Genomic DNA, 25,411 nt, shown 5'->3' on the forward strand with positions numbered 1-25,411 from the left:
CGAAAACCCAGATGAACTTAAAGTTGTCATTGGTGCACCAACAGGCAAAGCAGCCTATAATATAAAGGGAAATACTTTACATTCAATATTCAGTATTCCAGCAAGTCATTCCTTGAAAACCTACATGCCTCTTGATCATAGCACACTGAACACGCTCAGATGTCGCTTTATAAAACTCAGACTGCTCATAATTGATGAAATTTCAATGGTGGGGATCCATATGTTTAACTTCATCAATAATAGGCTACAGGAAATATTTTGTACCAAAGAAGCATTTGGTGGGATCTCCTTGCTTCTAGTTGGTGATTTATTTCAGTTACGACCAGTTTTGGACCAATGGATATTTACCAGTAGCTCTTCAGACTATGGACCTTTAATGCCTAATTTTTGGACAGAGCAACTCCAATTTTTTGAATTGAAAACGGTCATGCGGCAAAAAGATGATGCAGAATTTGCCCATTTACTTAACAGAGTGAGGGAAGGAGAACAAAATGATGCTGATATACAAACACTACTTCGAAGACTTGTAAATCCTTCAGAACATTTAGATCTGAGCAAGTTCATTCATTTGTATAGTTCGAATGCACTTGTAGATCAACACAATGAAACGGCCTTGGCGAACATAGATGGCCCAATGTATATTTCCGAAGCATCAGATTACACTTTGGGAGAAGCCTCTGCAAATGTCAAATCTACTGTATTGGAAATTGCTAAAAGTCAACCTCCACAAAAAACCCAAAATTTGCTGACAGAATTGCAACTTAAAGTTAGTGCTCATTACATGATGATACAAAATGTGGACATAAAAGATGGTTTAACAAATGGAGCATCTTGCCAACTCATGCATGTGGAGCTTTCTAACAATAAACCCATACTGCTCTGGGTTTTATTCTCTGACCAAGAAGACATTGGATCAGATGCCAGAAAGGAATACAGACACCTTTATAAAAGCAACATTAACCGTACTTGGACGCCGGTGCATTTCCTTACCAGACAGTTTCAAGTTGGAAAGTATAAAACTGTACATGTTATGAGAAAACAGTTTCCATTAAAACCTGCAGCAGCATCTACTGTTCACAAATGTCAAGGAATTTCTCTGTCAAATGCAGTTATATCATTTAAGGGGCGTATCCAAAGCCACATGGTTTATGTAGCTTTGAGTCGAGTTACATCTTTGCAAGGACTCCATCTTTTAGATTTTGATCACAAGAAAATTACTATAGACAAGACAGTAAGCGCTGAAATATCCAGACTCCGAAGTCATTGTCAAATAGTTTATAAGCAGTTGCCTTCCACAAAGTCAAACATCTCAATTGTGTGCCACAATGCTAGATCACTTCACAAACATATTGATGAGTACAGAAATGATGCTCGCCTCCAACAAATAGATTTCATCTTTATACTGGAGACATGGGCTCAACGCTGTGATCCTTTGGAATATTACAGACTTCAGGGATTTCATTCTATTGAATTCTATTCCAATCAACAAACTCCTCATAGACCACATTGTGGAATATTTGTCTACATAAAAAATGACAAATCTATTGACAATTATCAGTTCATTCAGGCAAAGGGAATGGAAGGAATAAAGATTACTCTACAGAATGCAGATAAACCTTTGATAATTACATGTGTGTATTGCCATCCAACTGCTAATATTGACACCATATGTGAAAAACTTAACTCTATAATCTCACCTGTGAACACCAATATTTTGATTGGTGACTTCAATATTGACCAGTTGAAACAAACACTGCAGCTTAAAAAACTCCTTTCTACTACAAATAATCTTCAGCTTCAGTCAGTTCACTCTCAGGAGACAACAAACTACCATTCCTGCATTGATCACTCTTATATAACTAAGCACCACAATTATGAATATGGACTGTTAGAATGCTATTGGAGTGATCACAAATTACAGTACCTCTTTATTTAAGGTATGTAGGTATGTGCAATAAATGATAAAATAAGAAAATAAAATATTTCCTTTTTAATATAAATAATGAACTAGAGTGTTCAAAGGCATGCATGTGTTGAGAACCCCAACAGTTCCATCTAATGGCTATGGCACTTGCACGACAGCATCTTTAGGTCTCCTGTTTTAAAACACTAGGTTAAAGGTCATGATCTCACAAACCAAAGCCGCCGCCCCCCCCCCCCCCCCCAAAAAAAAAAAGAGTGGTGATACTATTTTACCCTTGTGTGTCTGTCATTCTGGCAAATGCTGTTCACACAAAAGAAAACCCGGTTTGCTGTCACATTGACAGCTTTCCTCTTGTCTTTTAAATTATTTCTTATAACGCACTCCGATAAAGCTTCATTTTATCATAACGTTATAAAAGCGCAATGGCAATTATCCCCTACTCACAACGGAAAAATCGTTTTTAAAAAAAACTAAAAAAATATAACTATTTTTACCTCTATTTTATTGATTGTGTTCAATTTTATAAATGATATCGAAAAAATCTCATAAGAAATATAAATCAACTGTATTATACTAAAATGCGCAAATGAAAACTAATGTCGGCCTCCTTAAAATCATGCAGGAGGCGATTTATTCAAAACACAAAATTCAGTTAATTTCTTTAAAAACATGTTGAAATATCAGCAGTAAACAACAAAAAACCTTCAATTTGTGTTTTGCATACTTTGTTGCTAGGATACACATGTTCCATAGAAACATCCATTTTCGGTGCTTAAATGCCTTTTACTGTCATGAATTTAGGAAATGTTAAGCAACACCCATTAATTTTGAAAACTATAATAACCATGTGTATTGTACAAAGGTTTCAGCAACAAAATCATTTTTATAATAACATCAACAGTGCGGTTGCTATGGTTAAATTGCCCTTAGTAACCGTTTTTTAGGTCACCTGAGTCACTCAGGTGATCTAATGCAATTGGTCTTCGTCCGTCGTCGTGCGTTAACAATTTTACATTTTTAACTTCTTCTTGAAAGCTACCAGGCCAATCGTTACCATTTTTGGTGTGAAGCATCTCTATGGTATGAAGAATCTAAATTGTGAAATTCATGGCTCTATCACCCCTGGGGTGTCACGGGCGGGGCCAAATATGCAAAAAAGCCAAATTTTCTAAATTCTTCTTCTCTACTCCCACGCATGTGAGGAAAAAACTGGTTGCATGGTTATGATGTCCATGAAGCCCTCTACCAAAATTGTAAAAATTGATGGCCCCTGGGTCAGAGGTTCTGGCTCTAGGGTGGGGCCAATATGGCCATATAGTAAAAATGTATTAAATCTTAGAAAATCTTCTCTACTCCCATTTATATATGTTTTAAAAACTAAATGCATGATTATGATGTCCATGAGGCCCCATATCAAAATTGTGAAATTCATGACCCCTGGGTCAGGGGGTACAGGCTCTAGGGTGGGGCAAATATGGCCAAATAGTAAAAATGTATTTAATCTTAGAAAATCTTCTTCTCTACTCACATAAATATATGTTAAAAACTAAATGCATGATTATGAAGTCCATGAGGCCCTCTATCAAAATTGAGAAATTCATGACCCCTGGGTCAGGGGTTCAGGGTCTAGGGTGGGGCCAGTATGGGTTGAAATAGTAAAAATGTATTAAATCTTAGAAAATCTTCTTCTCTACTCCCATACATATTTGTTAAAAACTTAATGCATGGTTCTGATGTGAATGAAGCCCTCTACTTAATTGTGAAATTCATGACCCCTCGGTCAGGGGTTCAGGCTCTAGGGTGGGGCCAATATGGCCAAATAGTAAAAATGTATTAAATCTTAGAAAATCTTCTTCTCTACTCCCATATATATTTGATAAAAACTAAATGCATGGTTATGATGTCCATGAGGCCCTCTACCAAAATTGTGAAATTCATGAGACCTTTGTTAGGCGTTCAGGCTCTAGGGTGGGGCCAAAATGACCATATAGTAAAAATGTTTTAAATCTTAAAAAATCTTTCTCTCTAATCCCACACATGTGAGCAAAAAACTGAATACATGGTTATGATGTCCATGAGGGCCTCTACTGAAATTGTGAAATTTATGACCCCTTTGTTAGATGTTCAGGCCCTAGGGTGGGGCCAATATGGCCATATAGTAAAAATGTTTTAAATCTTAAAGAATCTTCTCTACTCCCACACATGTGGGCAAAAAACTGAATACATGGTTATGATGTCCATGAGGGCCTCTACTGAAATTGTGAAATTTATGACCCCTTTGTTAGATGTTCAGGCCCTAGGGTGGGGCCAATATGGCCTTATAGTAAAAATGTTTTAAATCTTAAAGAATCTTCTCTACTCCCACACATGTGGGCAAAAAACTGAATACATGGTTATGACATCCACAATCACCTTTACCTAAATTGTGAAATTCATGGCCCCTGGTTCAGGGGTTCAGGACATGGGGGGGGGGGGGGCAATATAGTGTTAATGCATATAATGTTTAAAAATCTTCTTCTCTATTCTCACACATCTGTATAAAAAACTGACTAATAATTATGTTTACCAGGAAGTCCTCTACTGAAATTTTAATTTCCATATCCCCTCAAGGATGGGGTTTTAGTCTAGGGCAGGGCCAAAATGGATGTTAATGCATATAATGTTAAAAAAATATCTTCTTTACTCTCACACAGCTGAAAGGAAAACTGAATTCATGATTTTGTAGACCAGATCTTTTATTTTTTCACCAAAATTATAGGTTTCACAGTTCTTTTTGAAATGTGGTCGTCATTACAAATGTTACGGATTTTTCAGTGAATATAGCATCATGATTTTCCTTTCTATCTGTTCCTAAGTAACATGTAAAGCTTAATTTCTTCGTTAATACACCCTAGTTGTTAGGTTATATACATCAAGGTACTGCATTGTATTTATATAAGCTTGTATTGAATATTTGTTCCGTATGTATATCATGAACCCGAATTTCCTCAATGAGAGATCATCTGTACTATAAACGCAACAAGACTTACCTAAATGTTCAAGGCATAATTCTTTTACTTATCCAAGCAATTAATCATAAGCATAGTCCCATATTTACTCGTAAACACTACTTTGATTGCAAAGATAATCTCAGTATGATTCTCCTCAAACATGGCGCCAATCCGTACGGTACCGTATGTTATGCGCGTGAGGTGATTCGCACCTACCGACCAAGGTGTATATATACGAGCGCCCTGAGCAGACGACAGCAGTGCAGTGCAGTACAGCATTTACGTAACTCACTCTCGTTCAAATGGAGCCTTTAGCGCCCAGCAGAATTGTCAACATGTACTCACGACGTTTTGTGTCTTGCATTTAGGTTAAACGTTGGGTAAGTCTGATGCTGAATTTCGTATCCAGTATATTTGGGTCCCCCACAAATTCCCCATACTGTTTCATCGGGTAAATTGCCCATTTCCCATCGTATCTATTACCCATTATCCATCGTGTGATTTTGTTGTTTATTTACACCCATCTTGTGTTTTGACTGTTTAATGCAATTATCAATAAATTTATTGAAAACTATAAATTCTTTTATTTATTAGGTAAATTTCAGAAATAAGAGACCCACACAATTTATGTTACAAAATTGTTTCAGTAACTATTAAAGCTACCAGACCCAAACACGTTACAACTGGTGTCAGAAGTGGGATATCCATTGTCTTATCTCTGTTTACCCATAAACGTATTAATAAGTAAACAACATATTTTTACTTGGGTGTATTTTTATTGACCAAATATTTTTATGTGTACCCATATACAATATGGGGTCTGAAGAAAGTCACTTTTAAGTCCCATCCATCTACGCCCCGCCATTTGGAGGCTGACAGGGTGGCTACACCCGCTCTCGATCCTTATTCCTCATCCCAGGCATCAGACATTGCCCAACCTGTTAATCAAAATCAATTTGATGTTATTATGTCTCTTATGCAAAATGTAAATGAAAAATTATTGGGTATGACAAATGAGTACCAAAAATTGAGAGAGCATGTTAATAACTTGGAAAAAGAAGTCAAAAGTCCTATTTATGATAGAGGAGACAATCATCACTTTCCAAATTCTATACCTAGACCTATTTACCCATCCCAAGCACCTGGGCAGAATCAAGTTCATACAGACCCATTGCATTAGTTAGAGCACAATTATGGTTGCAACCCGCAAAATATCCATTTCTCATTATATGAGATGGACAGAAATGAAAATCGAGTTCCCAATCATTTTGCTCAAAGGCCCAATCATGCCATCATAAAACCTCAATCGTTTGACGGGTCAGAGGATTTTGATGAATACCTTACCCAGTTTGAAATGCTGTGTGACTTACATGGGTGGGACTATAGAACTAAATCTCTGTACCTTGCCAGCAGTCAAACGGGTGGTGCCCGGGCTCTCCTAAGTGAACTCAATGGAGACCAACGGCGGGATTTCAATTCCTTGGTTAAAATATTAAACAGATGTTATTGCTCCATCGAGAGATCTGAAATTTACCGTGCCCAGCTTAAAACCAAAACAAGAGGTTCCAATAAGACCTTACCCGAACTGGCCCAATCCATTAAAAAATTAACCCGCAAAGCATACCCAACAGCTGACCAAACTTGTATAAGCATTCTGGCACTGGATCAATTCATTGATGCTTTACCTGACCCAGAAATGCGATTAAGGTTAAGGGAAGCTAAACACCCAGGGATATAAATGAAGCAGAGATATTGGCCATTCGTTTGGAAACTTACAGACTGGCTGATGCCCAAAGACTTAAAACTGCTCATGAAGTTACTGGCAATGAAATGGGCCCTATTTCTTCTTTAAAACAAGATAATCAAAACTTGCGTAAAGATTTACAAGTTTACGTAAAGAAATCAGAGCTCTCACAAGAAATGGCAAAAAGTCAACTAAAAATTTTGCACAAAATTCCCATGCATCTTACTCAATCCAGGGTTCTTACCAAAACCCATATAGGCCCAACTACCCATATCAAAAACCCACAAATTATGGACGTAACCCCCAGAGTTCACCAAACCAAAGAAATCCTAGCAATGGGAGCAATTACCCAACAACTCCAGACCTTTCCAACCTCGAAGACAGGGAAACTACTCAATGTCGAATTTAGGGGTCGGAAGTCGGCTGTTTCAAGGGGCAGGCCCAAACACCCGCCATTAAATATGGCTCAACCACTCCCACTAAAACCTAAACTCAAAAATAAAAACAAAGTAAAATTTGAAAAAGAGATTCTTTGTACTACACCTACCCCCAAAGAAATTTTAGTGGGAGATATTAAAGGGGGAATTGATGGAATGTATGTTATTGGAAAAATTGGGAGTAAAAGAATACCTATGCTAGTTGACACGGGTGCTAGCGTGACCATAGTCAGTACCCAATTCTATGAAAATTTAAAATTGGAAAAGCCCCAACTTACCCAAGTTTCCATAAAACTTACATCTGCAAGTGGTGATGCAATCCCAGTTTCTGGAGAATGCCCCATTCAAATACCGTATCTCTTGAAAATTTTCAAGTTACCCATACAGTAATTGTGGCTGATATACAAACCCCATGTATATTGGGATCAGATTTTATGACTCAGAATGCATGTGACCTTTTTGTGAAGAAGATGAAACTAAAGGTACAGGGTCTAGACATTCCCTGCTTTAATAAATCTTGTGTTGAAGTTGTGTCGTGTAGCAAGATTAGTCTTGCTGAGGATATCGAAATTCTTCCCCATTGTGAATTTATTGCCCCTGCAAAGGTGGATAACACCTTATTTAAGGATGAGGTTGGAGTAATAGAACCCATCCAGAGTTTTGTTGAGTATGAATTATTGATTCCCCAAACCCTTATAACTGTGGACAGTGAGGTCGCAGTTCGGTACATGAATCTGAAAGGTGAAAGTAACAAGCTTTACAAAAATACCCTAATTGCCACAGTCAACTGTGTTGACAAAGTTTTAGAAAGGGAAGTCTCTGACGTTTTCCACACCCTTAATACTTTGAACCCGGAGTTTAAACCCCAATTCCCCGACCACTTACAGTGTATTGTTGCGAAACTCCCCAATGAAGTTACCTTTGAACAAAACCAAAAATTGCAAAATCTCATTATTGAATATCAAAATAGCTTTTCCACTACCTCAACTGACATGGGTCTTACTAATCTTGTTGCACACAAATTTATTACTGGGAATGCCCCCCCCCCCCCCCCCCCCCCATTAAACAACACCCAAGAAGATGACCCTTAGCTAAAATGGGTGAAGTCGAAAAAGAAATAGAAGATATGTTAGATAAGTGAGTAATAGAACCTCCAATAGCCCCTGGAGTTCCCCGATTGTCCTAGTTAAGAAAAAGGATGGGTCCATAAGATTTTGCATTGATTATAGAAAGTTAAATGATGTGACAATTAAAGATAGTTACCCTATTCCCAGAATGAATTCTACCCTAGACGCCCTAGCAGGAGCAAAATGGTTTTCAACCATAGACCTAAAACGCGGTTATTGGCAAGTTAAGATGGACCCAGATGACAAACCCAAAACAGCGATTTCCATACCTGGTGGTGGTCATTGGCAATTATTAAACATGCCCTTTGGTCTTTGCAATGCAGGTGCTACTTTCGAAAGGCTGATGGAGAAAGTCCCCTCTAACTTGTCCTGGAAAATACGTATGGTCTATTTAGATGATATAATCATTCTTTCCCATACATTTGATGAACACATCATAAATCTGAAACAAGTTTTCGATAGACTTAAAGGGGCAAACCTCAAAATGAACCCAAAAAGTGTTACCTACTTCAGAAACAAGTTTCATTCTTAGGACATATTGTTGATGAAAATGGAGTCGCAACAGACCCATCCAAAATTGAATCAGTTCAAAATTGGCCAACGCCATCCTCCGTTAAAAATATCAGAAGTTTTCTTGGTTTATGTTCTTATTATCGCAAATTTATTCACAAATTTGCTGATATTGCAAAACCCCTACATAAACTCACAGAATCTAAATAAGAGTTCCGTTGGGATGAGAACTGCCAAGAAGCTTTCGATAAACTCAAAAAGTTCTTTTATATCGTTCTAGACCGTCTTGACCAGGCGATTTATTATTTTTCATAAGTTTTATAACTTCTTTACATTCCTCCAGTTCGGGGAGCTCAAACGAGCCCTTACCAGTACCCCAATCCTCTCCTACCCAAACAATGAAGGATTATTCATCATCGATACTGACGCTTCAAATAACGGCTTAGGCGCAGTACTTTCCCAAGAACAAAATGGAATTGAAAAGTCTTTCTCAAGAACAAAATGGAATCGAAAAGTCATCTGCTATTACAGTAAAACTTTCAGTGCTACAGAAAGACGGTATTGTGTAACACGCAGAGAATTTGGCTATTGTAAAATCCATTAAAAATTTTCACCATTATTTATATGGTAGACCCTTCAAAGTTAGGACAGACCATGGTTCACTTACCTGGCTCGTAAACTTTAAAAACCCAGAAGGCTAAATTCTTCGTTGGTTTGAATTATTGTCACAATACGAATTTAAAGTGGAGCATAGAGCCGGCAGATCTCACAGCAATGCTGATGCCCTCTCCAGGAGGCCCTGTCCCCTTGACTGCAAACACTGTAATAAGGCAGAAGAGAAATATGAGCCCAACTTAATTTTTTCCTCTTGCTCCTCTCTAACTACGAGAGCTCAAAGTACCGCCCAAAATAATTTGCCCGATATTGATCCCCATGCCCAAAAACTTGACATCAAAGAATCCCAAAACCAAGACCCAATCATTAAAACCGTCATAGAATGGGTAAAGTCCAAGACAGACCTAAATGCGATGGGAAGAAATATCCCATCTTAGTGAAGCCAATAAATACTACTGGGTCAGATATATTTCCCTCAAATTTTTTAATGGGATCTTATATCATATTTGGGAAGGTGTCCAGCCCAAATACCAAATTGTCCTTCCCCAATCCCTAAAACATCTCATATTTCAACAATTGCACAACAGTGTCACTGGCGGTCATTAAGGTGTTCGGAAAACCCTATCAAAAATCAAAGACAGATACTTCTGGTATCACATGTCTCAAGACGCTAAAACCTTTTGTAGTAAATGCGATCTATGCCAATCAAGAAAATCCCCCCATAAATTACCCAAAGCACCATTACAAAAATATATTGTGGGAGAACCTATGGAAAGGTTGGCCATATATATTATGGGTCCCCCCCCCCCCCCCTTACTAAAAAGAAGAATTCATATCTTCTTGTAGTGGGTGACTATTTTACAAAATTTTTACAAAATGGGTTGATGCTTTCCCTATCAAAAATCAAAAGGCCCACACTATTGCCAAAATACTTATTGAAAGAGTTATTGAAAGAGTTATGTCTATATTTGGTGTACCTATGGAATTACGTTCTGACATAGGTAGATCCTTCGAGTCTGAGTTATTCCAAGACATTTGCACAAAAGAAAAGTACGGATCTGAATTTGCAAATGAATTAGCAAGCAAATTACAAATTATTCATAACAACGCCTGTAATCAACTTCAATCATCTACCAAACACATGATCAGAGAATATAGCAAAAAAAATTCATTAACACTTATAGAGTGGGTGGTGCAGTTTGGTTTTACTCTCCAAAGTATGAGAAACATGGAAAAAAGTTATGTAGACCATGGACTGGTCCCTACCTTATTGTTAAAATAGTGAATGATGTTATATACAAAATCAGAAAAACATAAGCCAAATTTGTCCACCATAACTTACTTAAACCATATAAGGGAGATAACCTACCTTGCTTTCCCTAGTGAAGAATGGATCCCGTCTATATTTTTTTTTTCCTTTTATTATATTTCACCTTTACGTCTTGCTTATAAAATTTATTTTGTCAAATTTCAGATCGAGAAATACAATTGCACTAATTGTGACAAAGAATTCTTACTCCCCAACCATTGCGAGAGACATATAACGTCCATCCACTCCGGCTTCGGGCATAGGTGCACCTCCTGTGGCAACATATTCTCTCGAACGGATCAAAAGCATGGTTGTCCAGTGTCTTCATTCCAACTAATCAAAAAGTCAACTGGTACGTTCACACGAATTTCAGACCTTCCAGAAGAACAGGTCCAAGTTCTGCAATCCAGTTAAACGACCAGTCTATACTCAACTAGAGCAGAGCTCGTGGCAAAGCCACGAGTAGGTCTTCCGTTGTTGCTGCGGGTTGAAAATATGTGTGATATGGTGTCAAACGATTATAATGACTAAACTTTCAGTTCTGCTTTTGTTATAAAAATGTGTTGTGATTGAAAGCCTGTATATAAGACGTGTTTTGAAAAAGAAAGGAAGAAAATGTTTTAGGAAAACTATTTGTTGATCACAGTTTGTGTAATCGTTTCAAAAGTTCTTTAAAAAATGAGATGTTTAATGGCGAGTTAAATTTTCAAAGGGTAGCAAGCATTGTTATAAACAGTATGTACTCATGATTCATATCAGGAATTGTATTTTTTTAAACCGAACCTGCCTACAAAACACGTAACCTTTTCTATTGGATAACTTCTTTATTTAAATCTTTCTAAATTTTTGAAGACTATGTGCAAGTTGTAGAATTATTACGTGCTGACAAAATTTAGTAATTAGTCAAGATTGATGGCTTCCCTGAACTTTTCTACAGGGAAATGTGTGTCGTCCGTTATTATTTAATGATACGAGTAGACTTGGACATTCAAAATAATATATAATCAGCTAAAGAAAAAGATCAGCGGGAGAATTTATGCAAAAGCGAGCATCTAAATTTTACACCAGATCGTGCTGTTTCATAGAGACACCGCTATGTAACGTGAATTAAATAACCTTATTAACAGAAATGAATATTACTTTTCTCGACAATGTAATAATATGCAAAATCTTTATTTTTATGTCAGTGGGTTGACTAAATAAATTGAAAAGAAAATTCAATTGCGCTTGCGTAAATTGGAATTCTGGGAAGGAATTAGACAGTCCGTGTAAGAGAAATTCGAAGAAGTTATGAAACTGGTCAGTTTCTAGATCAAACTGCGCATTGATGTATTAAAGGACTATCATGGGCATCGTCTGTACCCGCGGTCCGGAATCTGTATATGCAGTCATACATTGTATGTACATCGATACACCTTTACCTCCCCACCTTCAGCCATACAAATTAGGGTGCAACTTTCATATACACATGCATAGTATTATAGTTCTGGAAACTATTTATCTTGTATTTTAATATATTGGGCATTCATTGTTCAGCTAAAATTAGTATTCCACTGGCTGTAGCTAACCTTGTAAGTAAGTTAAGTTGCATTACAACCTCATAATACACAACTTCAATTAAAAGTTGTTTTTTAAATCAATTTTCATACAATTAGCAATAAATAAAATCCCCAATAACTCACATCTATCTCACTTAAGTGTAACTTTGAGAAGCGCATATATATCTGGGAGGCAGATATGTCGCTATATTATAGTCTGCAAGTCAAGTGAATTATCATGGTCTTTAAAAGAAATAAGAAATCTGTCGACACTTGCAGTACTTTGATGATTTATATGGCGATCGACTGCATTGCATAATGTAGTCGTACTTCCCAAGAACAAAATTTCCTTTGACTTCAAACTTTTGATTATAATACATGATGAATTATTCTGTTCATAACTATAGAAGTTTAGCGTGTTTAACAGGTTAATTTATTAGCCACATTCTCAGGTTACGATTTTACATCTTCAATGTGAAGATGATTGACTTCGAATAATAGTCTTTTTGTTTATAAAAGCACCCTTCCAACTGTTACTCAATTACATATGTTCTGAGAATCTTCGGTCGCACGTGGGGATTGAATTAACACAGACTGACCGAATTAACAAACGGGTGGGAAAATGAAACACGTTGAGGAGAAAATGTTACACATAAGAAAAAGTCACCAAAAATGATTTTCGACAGTTCTGGGGATCTTTTCGGCAATTTAAAAAAAAATCCAGCGCGAGCACTTGTCAGCGGGGCGGGAGGAGGGGGGACGCAGCAATGAGTTCGCTTCCACACTGAAACGAGCAACCATGTAGAAAAGACTACAGAGCGATTAATATGTGACCGATAGAACCTAATCTTAAGTTGTTTAAAACTCATGTGAATATTCTTAAAATAATCATCAAATGCCTCAATTCTGGACAATTCAGGACATTATTTTATCGTGCTAGCACCTACCGCAAACATGTAACATGGAACTTTGATTATAATTTGATTTGATTTTTAAACTACCTTGTACGCTATTGTATAATTAAATCAATGCTTAATCAACTGTACAAGTAAAATAAATTTATCTTTTCATCTTAAACCTATATAATAGTTGAAAACACAATAAAATATAGTTCTGTCCGTACAAAATATGAAACATGAACGCGTGATAAGGTACAAGAACACGAGCCGACCGCGGATCACTTGTGCACTCGCGCTGGATCTCCTCGGCCATGTGCGAGGGATGATCATCATTTAATATTTGTGGGGGGGGGGGGTTAAATTTTTTTAGATATACAAACCAACCATTAATTTATGTCTGACGATGTTTCCGATTTGGAGTAATATCGTTCATTAATATTCACTTACACTCAAATTTTTAATAAGATAAATACTGGATGGACAAACTTTTATAACATAAATTTAAAACAGTTCTTGTATTTACGGCTATATAAACTCAAACACGTTCATATTCATCTAAGTGAGCGTCGCAGTGTGCGAAACTTGTGTATTAGATAACCGCTAACCGCTAGGTAGTGCAGCCGTGGCTGATCTCCTCGACCGTGGATGAAGGATAGTTTACGTAAAGTTACAACGCACAGACACGCACAGCTCAGAACCCAGGAAGATTTGAAAAGTTTGCAGTATAATGACCATATTCTATCAAATAGAAGTTCTTTATTCTAAACTTGAAACCCACAATTGATCTATGTCTGATATTGCTTTAGATTGAAAATGACATAGCTTTTATTAATTAACTGAACGATTTCTGAAATGACACCTAATCGTTTAGTCCATAAGCTTTTATGTGTAATCAAAACTAAAACAATTCTTGAGTTTGCGGCTAAATAAACTCATATTTGAGAGACGCAACTCTCGTGTATTAAATAACCGCTGACCGCTAGCTAGGTAGCCCAGCCGCGACAATGGTTACCGATTTTCTCGGCCGCGGGCGAGGGAGAGTTTCGTTAACTTGGCCAAATTGCCGCGGGTACTGGTCAACACGTATTACTTTTTACCCTCATATTATGCAATATACGAACACAAAAACAGTTTTATGAGATCAATAAAGTCACAAACAACATTTTTTTTGCAGCGACGCCCATATCGAAAAATTTACCGTTTTAGAGTTATGAGGCAAATACTTTTAAGGGATCTAGACCCCTCATTTTAGGGGCTAGCCCCTTTTTTATGGTATCAAATGAAAGCTCGTAATATTCTGCACAACTTTTGTTCTATATGTGTCTAGAAAAAAATTACAATTAAAAAGTTATTGAGCAAAGATATAAGCAAAATTTAACATTTTTTGAAACATAAATTTCGATCTAATTTTTTAAGAAGTAAACGTGGGTTAATCAAACATGTAAAACTAGGAGGACAACGTTCAAGATGTCTACATTAAAGATTTGTAAATTAAAACTACTTGCTACGGATCAACTCGGAGCCTTTGCAGGTACACGAGGCCCACTAAAAAAATATTCAAAGGGGAATAACTCAAAACTGGAAGTAGCGATTTCACAATCTTTTGTGCTATAGTAAGCTATTGTCATTTCCAATAAACCCTGAAAATTTGAATAAAATCTAACGACAAACAAGCGAGATATTACAGTTTAAAGAAACGTCTAGAAGAAAAAGAAGAAGAAAAATAACTAGAGCAGAGCTCGTGGCAAAGCCACGAGTAGGTCTTCCGTTGTTGCTGCGGGTTGAAAATATATGTGATATGGTGTCAAACGATTATAATGACTAAACTTTCAGTTCTTCTTTTGTTATAAAAACGTGTTTTAATTGAAAGCCTGTATATAAAACGTGTTTTAAAAAAGAAAGGAAAAAACTGTTTTAGGAAAACTATTTGTCGAACACAGTTTGTGTAATCGTTTCAAAAATTCTTTAAAACATGAGATGTTTAATGGCGAGTTAAATTTTAAAAGGGTAGCAAGCATTTTTATTATATATATGATACGAGTAGACTTGGACATTCAAAATAATATATAATCAGCGAGAAAAAAAAGATCAGCGGGAGAATTTATGCAAAAGCGACCATCTAAATTTTACACGTGCTGTTTCATAGAGACACCGCTATGTAACGTGAATTAAATAACCTTATTAACAGAAATGAATATTACGTCTCTTGACGATGTAATAATGTGCAAAATCCTTATTTTTATGTCAGTGGGTTGACTAATTTAATTGAAAAAAACTTCAATTGCGCTTGCGTAAATTGGAATTCTGGGAAGGAATTAGACAGCCCGTGTTAGATAAATTCGAAGAAGTTATGAAACTGGTCAGTTTCTAGATCAAACGGTGCATTGATGTATTAATAGACTATCATGAGTATCGTCAGTAGCCACGGTCCGGAATCCGTATGTGCAGTCATACACTGTATGTACATCGGTACACCTTTACCTCCTCACCTACAGCCATACAAATGAGGGTGCAACCTTCATATACACATGCATAGTATTATAGTTCTGGAAACTATTTATCTTGTATTCTAATATATTGGGTATTCATTGTTCACCTAAAATTAGTATTCCACTGGCTGTAGCTAACCTTGTAAGTAAATGAAGTTGCATTACAACCTCATATTACACAACTTCAATTAAAAGGGTTTTTTATTTTATCAATTTTCATACAATTAGCAATAAATAAAATCCCCAATAACGCACCAAAGTGTAACTTTGTGAAGCGCATATATTTTTGGGAGGCAGATATGTCGCTATATTATAGTCTGCAAGTCAAGTGAACTATCATGGTCTTTTAAAGAAATAAGAAGTCTGTCGACATTTGCAGTACTTTGATGATTTCTATGGCGATCGACTGCATTGCATAATGTAGTCGTATTTCCCAAGAACAACATTTCCTTTGACTTCCAACTTTTAATTATAATATATTATGAATTATTCTGTTCATAACTATAGAAGTTTAGCCACATTCCAGGCACGTAGCATCAGGGGGGGGGGGGGGGGGGGGCAGGGGGGGGCCTGGCCCCCACCCAATTTTTTCTTGCAGCAACAAATTTTTTAAAATTTACATATAAAAAAATGAATTATAATGGAGTTGGCCCCCCCCCCCCCCACTTTTTTGGAAGTCAAATTGAAGTTAGCTGACCCCCCCCCCCCCCCCCCCCCCCCCCCCCAGGGATTAGGAATTTCATGATTTGGAGGGTAAAAAATATTGGTAGAGAAGAATTTTTTTTTGGAAGTATAATTTAGTCTACCCCCCCCCCCAACACACACACACGGATTAGGGTTTTGAAGATTTTTGGAAACTTTTTTTTCCCTTTTTTTTTTTAATTTTGCTTGTCAAGATTTTTGGGATGGGTCTGGGCCCCCCCCCCCCCCCCACTTTCAAAAACGATGCTACGTGCCTGCATTCTCAGGTTACGATTTCACATCTTCAATGTGAAGATGATTGACTTCAAATAAAAGTCTAATTGTTTATAAAAGCACCCTTCCAACTGTTACTCAATTACATATGTTCTGAGTTGTGTGCACTAAAGCGACACAAGATTGTCGGTCGCACGTGGCGTTTGAATTAACACAGACTGACCGAATAAACAAACGGGTGGGAAAGTAAAAACACGTTGAATAGAAAATGTTACACATAAGAAGTCACCAAAAATGATTTTCGACAGATCTGGATTTCTTTTCGCCAATTTAAAAAAAATCCAGCGCGAGCACTTGTCAGCGGGGCGGGAGGAGGGGGGACGCAGCAATGAGTTCGCTTCCACACTGAAACGAACAACCATGTATAAGAAAAACTACAGAGTGATCAATATGTGACCGATAGAATCTAATCTTAAGTTGTTTAAAACTCATGTGAATATTCTTTAAAATAATCAAATGCCTCAATTCAGGAAAATTGAGGACATTCTTTTATCGTGCTAGCACCTACCGCAAACATGCAACATGGAAATTTGATATAATTTGATTTGATTTTTAAACTACTTTGTACGCTATCGTATAATTAAATCAATGCTTAATCAACTGTTCAAGTAAAATAAATTTATCTTTTCATCTTAAACCTATATAACAGTTGAAAACATAATAAAATATAGTTCTGTCCGTGCAAAATATGAAACATGAACGCGTGATAAGGTACGAGCCGACCGCGGATCACTTGTTCACTAGCGCTGGATCTCCTCGGTCATGTGCGAGGGATAATCATCATTAAATATTTGTGGGGGGGGGGGATTTAAATTTTTTTAGATATACAAACCAACAATTAATTTTTGTCTGACGATGTTTCCGATTTGGAGTAATATCGTTCATTAATATTCATTTACAGTCAAATGTTTAATTAAATAAATACAAGATGGACAAACTTTTATAACATAAAATTAAAACAGTTCTTGTATTTACGGCTATATAAACTCAAACACGTTCATATTCATCTAAGTGTGCGTCGCGGTGTGCGAATCTTGTGTATTAGATAACCGCTTACCGCTAGGTAGTGCAGCCGTGGTTGATCTCCTCGGCCGTGGACGAAGGATAGATTACGTTAAGGTACAACGCACAGACACGCACAGCTAAGAACCCAGGAAGATTTGAAAAGTTTGCAGTATAATGACCATATTCTATCAAATAGAAGTTCTTTATTTTTAGCTTAAAACCCACAATTGATCTATGTCTGATATTGCTTTAGATTGAGAATGACATTGTTTTTATTTATTAACTGAACAATTTCTTAATTGATACCCAATCGTTTAGTCCACAAACTTTTATGTGTAATCAAAACTAAAACAATTCTTGAGTTTGCGGCTAAATAAACTCATATATGAGAGACACAACTCTTGTGTATTAGATAACCGCTGACCGCTAGGTAGCCAAGCCGCGACCATGGTGACCGATTTTTTTCTCGGCCGCGGGCGAGGGAGAGTTTCGTTAACTTGGCCAAATTGCCGCGAGTACTGGTCAACGCGTATTACTATTTACCCTCATATTATGCAATACCCGAACACAAAAACAGTTTTATGAGCTCAATAAAGTCACAAACAACATTTTTTGCAGCGACGCCCATATCGAAAAATTTACCGTTTTAGAGTTATTAAGCAAAGACTTTTAAGGAATCTAGACCCCTCATTTTAGGGGCTAGCCCCTTTTTTATGGTATCAAATGAAAGCTCGTAATATTCTGCACAACTTTTGTTCTATATGTGTCTAGAAAAAATTTACAACTAAAAAGTTATTGAGCAAAGATATAAGCAAAATTTTACATTTTTTGAAACACAAATTTCGATGTAAGTTTTTAAGAAGTATACGTGGGTTAATCAAACATGTAAAACTAGGAGGACAACGTTCAAGGTGTCTACATTAAAGATTTATAAATTAAAAGTACTTGCTACGGATCAACTCAGAGCCTTTGCAGGTACACGAGACCCACTAAAAAAAATATTCAAAGGGGAATAACTCAAAACCGGAAGTAGCGATTTCACAATATTTTGTGCTATAGTAAGCTATTGTCATTTCCAATAAACCCTGAAAATTTGAATAAAATCTGATGACAAACAAGCGAGATATTACAGTTTAAAGAAACGTCTAGAAGAAAAAGAAGAAGAAAAATAATGAAGAATTTCCAACAGAATCAGTACAAGGTCTTCCGTTGGAAACGGAAGACCTTAATAATGAAGAATTTCCAACAGAATCAGTACAAGGTCTTCCGTTAGAAACGGAAGACCTTAATTAGGCAATACCAACCTGGCTAGATCTAAAAGGACAACCCAATGCTTGGAGCCTCTTCCAAAGAAGAAGCAATGCTACGGACTCCCCCCATCTGCTGGACCCTCACGTGCCATCATTCCTCTCATGAGCTTGAAAATACCAGTTCCAAAGTCTTCAGGCGACTCTCTGATTCCAAAGGATCCAAAGGATCCAGCTACAGCCCCTAGTAGTCCTGACACTTCAACTTCTGCAGCTTTACCTGTGCAGCCAGCCACTTCAAAAGCCTCAGAAATCCCTTTGCCTGATCTCAATAAAGACTTAACTTTATCAGAATCTGACATCTATTCCAAAACAACTCTGGTATCCAAACACTCCAATACTGCTGATCAATTGTCAATTCACACAGACGGTGTTATCGACCCAGAACCCGAACAGGAGTATGCTGTTCCGGACCTCCCATCTTCTACTCCATACATACCGACCAATAAGCTGTCCCCAAAGATCAAAGACATCATCGCAAAGCAGGACGAGGTTGTAACCCTGAACATTGGAGGAACCGTGTTCACTACCACCAGATCCACACTGCGGGAGGATCCTTCCTCGTTGCTCGCAACTTTATCCTCAAAACTTCCATCAACACCTTTCTTCATTAACCACAATCCGAAACATTTCCCTTTTATATTAGACTTCTTAAGGAACAGCTGCTGTGTCTCATCCATCACTATTCCAAATTCTGCTACAGCTCTGAAGGAACTTTCCAAAGAATGTGCTTTTTATGAGATTGACGTTCTCTCCAGATTAACTGAGCCCATGCTCAAGTTGTTCTCACATCATCGATGTTGTGCTGGACCTGTAATACATCTGATGTACCTGTGATGAAACATTTTATTGATATATATGTCATATTATTCATTTTCTTAAATTGTTATCATTTTTGTTTAAGTTATATGTTTATTCACATTATTGTTATTGTTTAAAATGTTACTATTAATGTATCCCATAAATTGTTGTAATTGAACTCAGTGAGTATGTTGTCTTTATAAATGGAGATTTATTCCCATATAAAGAAAGCCATCTTTTAACATAAGAGTTCTTACCTGTACAACATTCGGGACGAATGTTCAGAAGAAGGGGGCTGTGTTACGGATTTTTCAGTCAATACAGCATCATGATTTTCCTTTCTATCTGTTCCTAAGTAACATGTAATGCTTAATTTCTTCGTTAAAACACCCTAGTTGTTAGGTTATTTATATCAAGAAAATGCATTGTATTTATAATAGCTTGTATCGAATATTTGTTACGTATATATATCATGAACCAGAATTTCCTCAATGAGAAAAACTCATTTCCAATCATCTGTACTATAAACGGAGTATTTACCGCAACAAGACTTACCTAAATGTTCAAGGCATAATTCTTTTACTTATCCAAGCAATTAATCATAAGCATAGTCCCATATTTACTCGTAAACACTACTTTGGTTGCAAAGATAATCTCAGTGTGATTCTCCTCATACATGGCGCCAATCCGAACGGTACCGTATGTTTTGCGCGTGAGGTGATTCGCACCTACCGACCAAAGTGTATATATACGAGCGCCCTGAGCAGACGACAGCAGTGCAGTGCAGTACAGCATTAACGTAACTCACTCCCGTTCAAATGGAGCCTTTATCGCCAACAGAATGGTAATTATGTACTCAAGACGTTTTGTGCCTTACATTTAGGTTGGGTAAGTCTGATGCTGAATTTCGTATTCAGTATATTTGGGTCCCCCACAAATTCCCTATGCTGTTTCATCGGGTAAATTGCCCATTGCCCATCGTATCTATTACCCATTACCCATCGTGTGATTTTGTTGTTTATTTACACCCATCTTGTATTTTGACTGTTTACTGCAATTATCAATAAATTTATAGAAAACTATTAATTCTTTTATTTATTGGGTAAATTTCAGAAATAAGAGACCCACACAATTTATGTAACAAAATTGTTTCAGTAACTATTAAAGCTACGAGACCCAAAAACGTTACACAAATTTATAATTTTTCTACTCCAGTATGGAACCTAATTAATTAGATGCATATACGAGACTCCATGACATGTTTGTGTATGGGATGTATGCTACTCAGGTGACTGTTAAGGTTAATTGGCCTCTTGTTATTATATCTCAAAAATAGCAATTTTCTTTATAAAAAAAAAACCAGTATCCACCCTTGATCAAATTAATAAACAATTGCATAAAAGTAGTAAAAGACTATTTTGACAATAACATATTAAAATTTCACCAGGTACAGTAGGGTTATTTTTCAAGTGCAGAGAGGTCAAAAAGGTCATCATCTCAACACAAAAAAAACTATATTGCAAAGAAATTTTCAAAGTGTTACTTGAATACAGAGATACAGAATTTCTTTTTATGTTATAAATAGATTAAAAATATAAGCAAAGCATCATAATTTTGGTTCCTAAGGGTAAAAAATTACAAATTTATCTTCTATTATACGATACAAAAAGTAAACCACATAAAAGTAAACATTTTTGGTAATACTGTCAGTAAACATGTATTAAAACAAAAGTTGGAAATAATATCCATTGAAACCTTTATAATTATTAAATGTAATATCTAGATCTTTATATGCAGAAACAGACTATTACAACTAACATCATTTGTGAACATTGCCATCTCATCTATGACAAACTGAGGTAATGTGACAAACATCTGTGACCTTGAATTTGATATACATGTCAAATTATACAATGTGAAAACAGTTAATACTATAACTTACATAGTTTTTACTGACTGACTGACTACAGAGATACATGTATATTTGATTGATTAATCTCATAGATAACAAGGTAAAGTCGAGGTGTCGATGCGATTAATCAACCCAATATTTTTCTGTACTAACTGTTTTGCTACTAATCATGGTCATGGTGGCTCACTACACCTTGAAATAGTTTCTCAAAACAGCAGTAAATTACTTGATTATGATTGATAGCCTAATAAATAAAGTTTATACAAGTTAAATAGATGAAAAAAGTTACAATTTTTGATAAAAAATTATCTTTTCAGAAACTTAGTACAGTCAATATGAATAAAAGCCCCTGGCGAGTTCGAACTCATGATCAAATCAAATACCTTAACCTCTGAGCTAAGACGATATTTAATCATTTAACACAACATTTGAATCGCCCTCTTTAGACGCAGTTTCTTAAAAAGTACAAGTCTTGGTTTAGTGGTGTACCTTAAATGTTTTCTCCTGTTCCTCCGCAGAGGTTTGAGCAAATCTTGATGTTGTCATTTTATTCTGCTTTAGATAAAACAATGTGCCATCATATTAAATGACAACTACTCTAATTTAAAGTAATTCCGAAGGTAACTACTCTAAATATTTTAAGAACTTACAGAATTAGGTTTCTGTACTAAATTTTATAAAATGTTAATATGAGAAGCGTCTGCCATATATTGCAGAATATAATTCTCATCAGACAATAAAAGAGATATTTCCAGCAGTCAAGTACATGAATTATGTATAAACCAATGAAATTAAGACATTTTAGTCCGAGGGAAAAGAAAAACTATCTATCTATAATGCAGATATTGAATATTATGCATCAATATCAAAAGTAAGCAGTTTTATGTTATGCAATATTATAAGTGCTTATTTTGCAATAATTTCAACATTAACAGTTAAAAACATTAAAACTTTAAAACTGGACATTAACAGATTCTAGAGCCTCATTAACAACTATCATGGCCAGGACAAATTCTAAATCATCATTATTAATGACTTCTTTCTTTGTGGTACAAGCCAATACTGACAGCCGGGAGAAAACGATGAGATCTGACTTGGCTGTAAATACTGGTCAGATTGAAATATTTTGACACCTTTCACATCTCGAACCACACGCATATTTCCTGATACATCGTGGGCACTGAATTTCTTTCCAGTCTTCTCTCCTAATTCAAATACTTCCTGCAAGTAATCTCGAACTTCATAGTCGAATCTACAATTCTTTCTCTCACGCTTCAAAGCCCAGCCCATGTTACAGGAGGACTCCCCTTCAACTGTAGCTGAAGTACCGGTAGATGCTGAAGGAACTGACTGCAGGGAGTTCAGCTATTTTTCCACTGCAGTTTGATGGTGTCTTATGAAGGTCTTTCTGACGAATACTTGTGGGTTCCACATAGTAAATGTTGTTTTAAACCAGAGAAAGTGCAAAATATTTTGATACATCCAGTTTCTGTGCATGGAAACACAGCAGCAGATGAAAGAGGTGTTTCTGTTGGTTCTGCAAACGCTGTATCAATTTGCTCTGCAGTTGCTTGATTTTGGCATGCCTGATGTTGATAGTGGATCTTCCCTTCTCCTATTGTTGGAGTTGCAAAGTCAGGGAATGTAACAATATCAGTGGATTTCAGTGGGAAAGGGTACATGCTTGTCAGTTTTTCTTTTGGTAATATTTCTCCATCACCAATTCAATATGCCTTCCAATCCACTATGTCCTGATTTCTGGTATCATAAGAGAAAAGGAACTACATGTTCACAATACAATTTCTTTCTATATGAATACAACCTTGATATACAGCAAAACTTCATTTCAATTTGCATTAATCTAAAATACTTAGGCCTATATTTGCATATATGTTTCCTTACATGTACCTATAGTATAGCGAAAACGTTCAATTCTGCATGAACTTTATCATGACATCACAATGATTATAGCACGCGCTTATTGCTTGTGTTATCATAAAGATAAAATCTTGGTAATTTAAACAATTTGCCCTTTTCTAATATAAATACATGTATAAATAACAAACAGCAATGTTAAAAAGTTTACCAGAATATGAACTTGGTTTGTACGTAATCAAATCTTCTGAGAAGCCATTCGGGCTTCACAGGATTTGACCAACCAGGTTCACTTTTTACTTGCTGTTTATTTCTTAAATAACAACACTCAAACCCGTATTTCATCAAAGAAACACTCTGAAATCATTAGAATTCTTTTTAGCTCTGTTTTTTCGGTATTCGTGGGTAGCCCTTCTCCATAGCTGCAATTTTTTGTGCGCCGTGAATTGCAGTTTTTTACTATGGGAGGCACTGTAGCTCCCAGGTCGTCCATCCGATTTTTTTGCAGCTACCCTCCTCCACAAATTTACATCCTCCACTAATTTTTAAAGAGTTAATTTTCTAACTGCAACTGCAACAGACACCAACGAAATTTGCCCACAAATAAGCAAAAACCCATAATACATGAAAATTGGCCCAGATGAACTTAAATGATTTCACAGTATACGGGTATAAATGAGTAATCCGTTTTATATTTATTATTCATTTATTGACAAATCTTACTGCAATTCAATGTTGGAAATCTTTGCAATTCCTTTCGAAACAGTTTTTATTGCTGATGCTTCATCTGCACTTTTGGAATTTATTTGAACAAGAACTGCTTGGCATCAAACTACACCTTTCATTGAATCTTTTGCATCTTTCATGTCCTGTGCAGTTCGAACATTGTTGCCACCAGAATTATACTGCCCGATTTCCCCCCATAAGTGGGCTATTTTGGCATCACAACATGACTTTCCATCTTGTGATTCACTCAAGTCATATCGGAGAATGCTAAGTCCTATAATGGAAAATAAAAAAAAATTAGTTTGCAATTTATATATAAATGTGTGTGTGTTTGTGTGTGTGTGAGTACCCAGAATGAATAAGATTTTCTAAAATTTAATACATTTTCACCGTTTGGCTCTATAGGCCCCACCCTAGGGCTTAAACCCCTGACCCGGAGGCAATGATTTCACAGTTTAGGTAGAGGGTTTCAGGACATCATAACCATGAAATAAGTTTTTTCTTTACATGTGTTAGAGTATAGAGAAGAATATTTTTGAAAATTTTGCTTTTTTATTATGCATATTTGCCCCCCCCCCCCCTCCCGCCCGTGCCCCGGGGTGGTTGGGTTGAGCCATGAAATTCACAATTTAAATTTATTTTACCATAGAGATGCTTCACCCCTAAATTGTTAACAATTTACCTTTTAATAAGAAATTGTTAACGCATGATGAATGACTCAGCCTAGTGGCAGGTGACATAAAAACTCCCGTTTAATTTGCAATAAAATTGTGGAATTGTGAAAACAATTCTCATCATCAAACAGATTATCAAGCTTAACTACCTGTTCTGTAGGAAATTCCATGAAGGGATAACCAAAGGTTCCCACAATGATAACAACAGGCATTGTCTTTCCTAAGAAAAACATTCTGTATCTCTGGCATTTGCTCTTTAACTGTGGTCCCGGTGTGTTCAAGTACTGATGCCGTTGCAAATCAATCTTAGATGAATATATGTTCTGTGCTAAAATATAAAAATAAGAACTTTATGTATAAAGAGTAAGAATGTGAAAAATCATGCACTAGCTAAACACTGAAAAACCTTCATGACATAAAATAGATTATAAATTTAAAATCACAAGCAACAAATAAAAACCTTGTTGTGAATAAATTAACACTTATTGGGAACACTTTTAATAAAGGAAACGTGGGCCTTGCGTCTTCAAAATATACCCATATAGATAGTTCAT

General features: G+C 36.3%; 1 protein-coding gene and 2 long non-coding RNA genes across 4 annotated transcripts; 1 reads left to right on the forward strand and 2 right to left on the reverse strand.

Moving 5' to 3' along the window:
- Nucleotides 1-5,708: 5,708 nt before the first annotated feature.
- LOC128187607 (uncharacterized) lies at nucleotides 5,709-11,280 on the reverse strand. Of its 2 annotated transcripts, XR_008244075.1 has the most exons (4): nucleotides 10,865-11,280; nucleotides 9,400-9,552; nucleotides 8,492-8,591; nucleotides 5,709-5,852 (listed from the first exon to the last, which is right to left on the reverse strand). It is a non-coding gene; the product is annotated as an uncharacterized LOC128187607 (long non-coding RNA). The 2 variants fall into 2 exon arrangements; XR_008244073.1 differs by lacking the exon at nucleotides 10,865-11,280 and having other exon boundaries at nucleotides 9,400-9,733.
- A 7,572-nt stretch (nucleotides 11,281-18,852) lies between these two features.
- Nucleotides 18,853-19,935, forward strand: LOC128187507 (uncharacterized). The gene has a single exon (XM_052857960.1). It carries the CDS (start codon nucleotides 18,975-18,977, stop codon nucleotides 19,704-19,706), a length of 732 nt encoding a protein of 243 aa, XP_052713920.1. The 5' UTR covers nucleotides 18,853-18,974; the 3' UTR covers nucleotides 19,707-19,935.
- A 1,690-nt stretch (nucleotides 19,936-21,625) lies between these two features.
- Nucleotides 21,626-25,186, reverse strand: LOC128166226 (uncharacterized). Its single transcript, XR_008241139.1, has 3 exons — nucleotides 25,007-25,186; nucleotides 24,181-24,457; nucleotides 21,626-23,340 (listed from the first exon to the last, which is right to left on the reverse strand). It is a non-coding gene; the product is annotated as an uncharacterized LOC128166226 (long non-coding RNA).
- Nucleotides 25,187-25,411: the final 225 nt, after the last annotated feature.

Source organism: Crassostrea angulata, chromosome 1, assembly GCF_025612915.1.
Source record: "Crassostrea angulata isolate pt1a10 chromosome 1, ASM2561291v2, whole genome shotgun sequence".
Lineage (NCBI taxonomy): Eukaryota > Metazoa > Mollusca > Bivalvia > Ostreida > Ostreidae > Magallana > Magallana angulata.

What these genes read in the sequence shown, in the direction of transcription:
- LOC128187507 (XM_052857960.1), top strand. Translation starts at nt 18,975, where the DNA reads ATGAGCTTGAAAATACCAGTTCCAAAGTCTTCAGGCGACTCTCTGATT.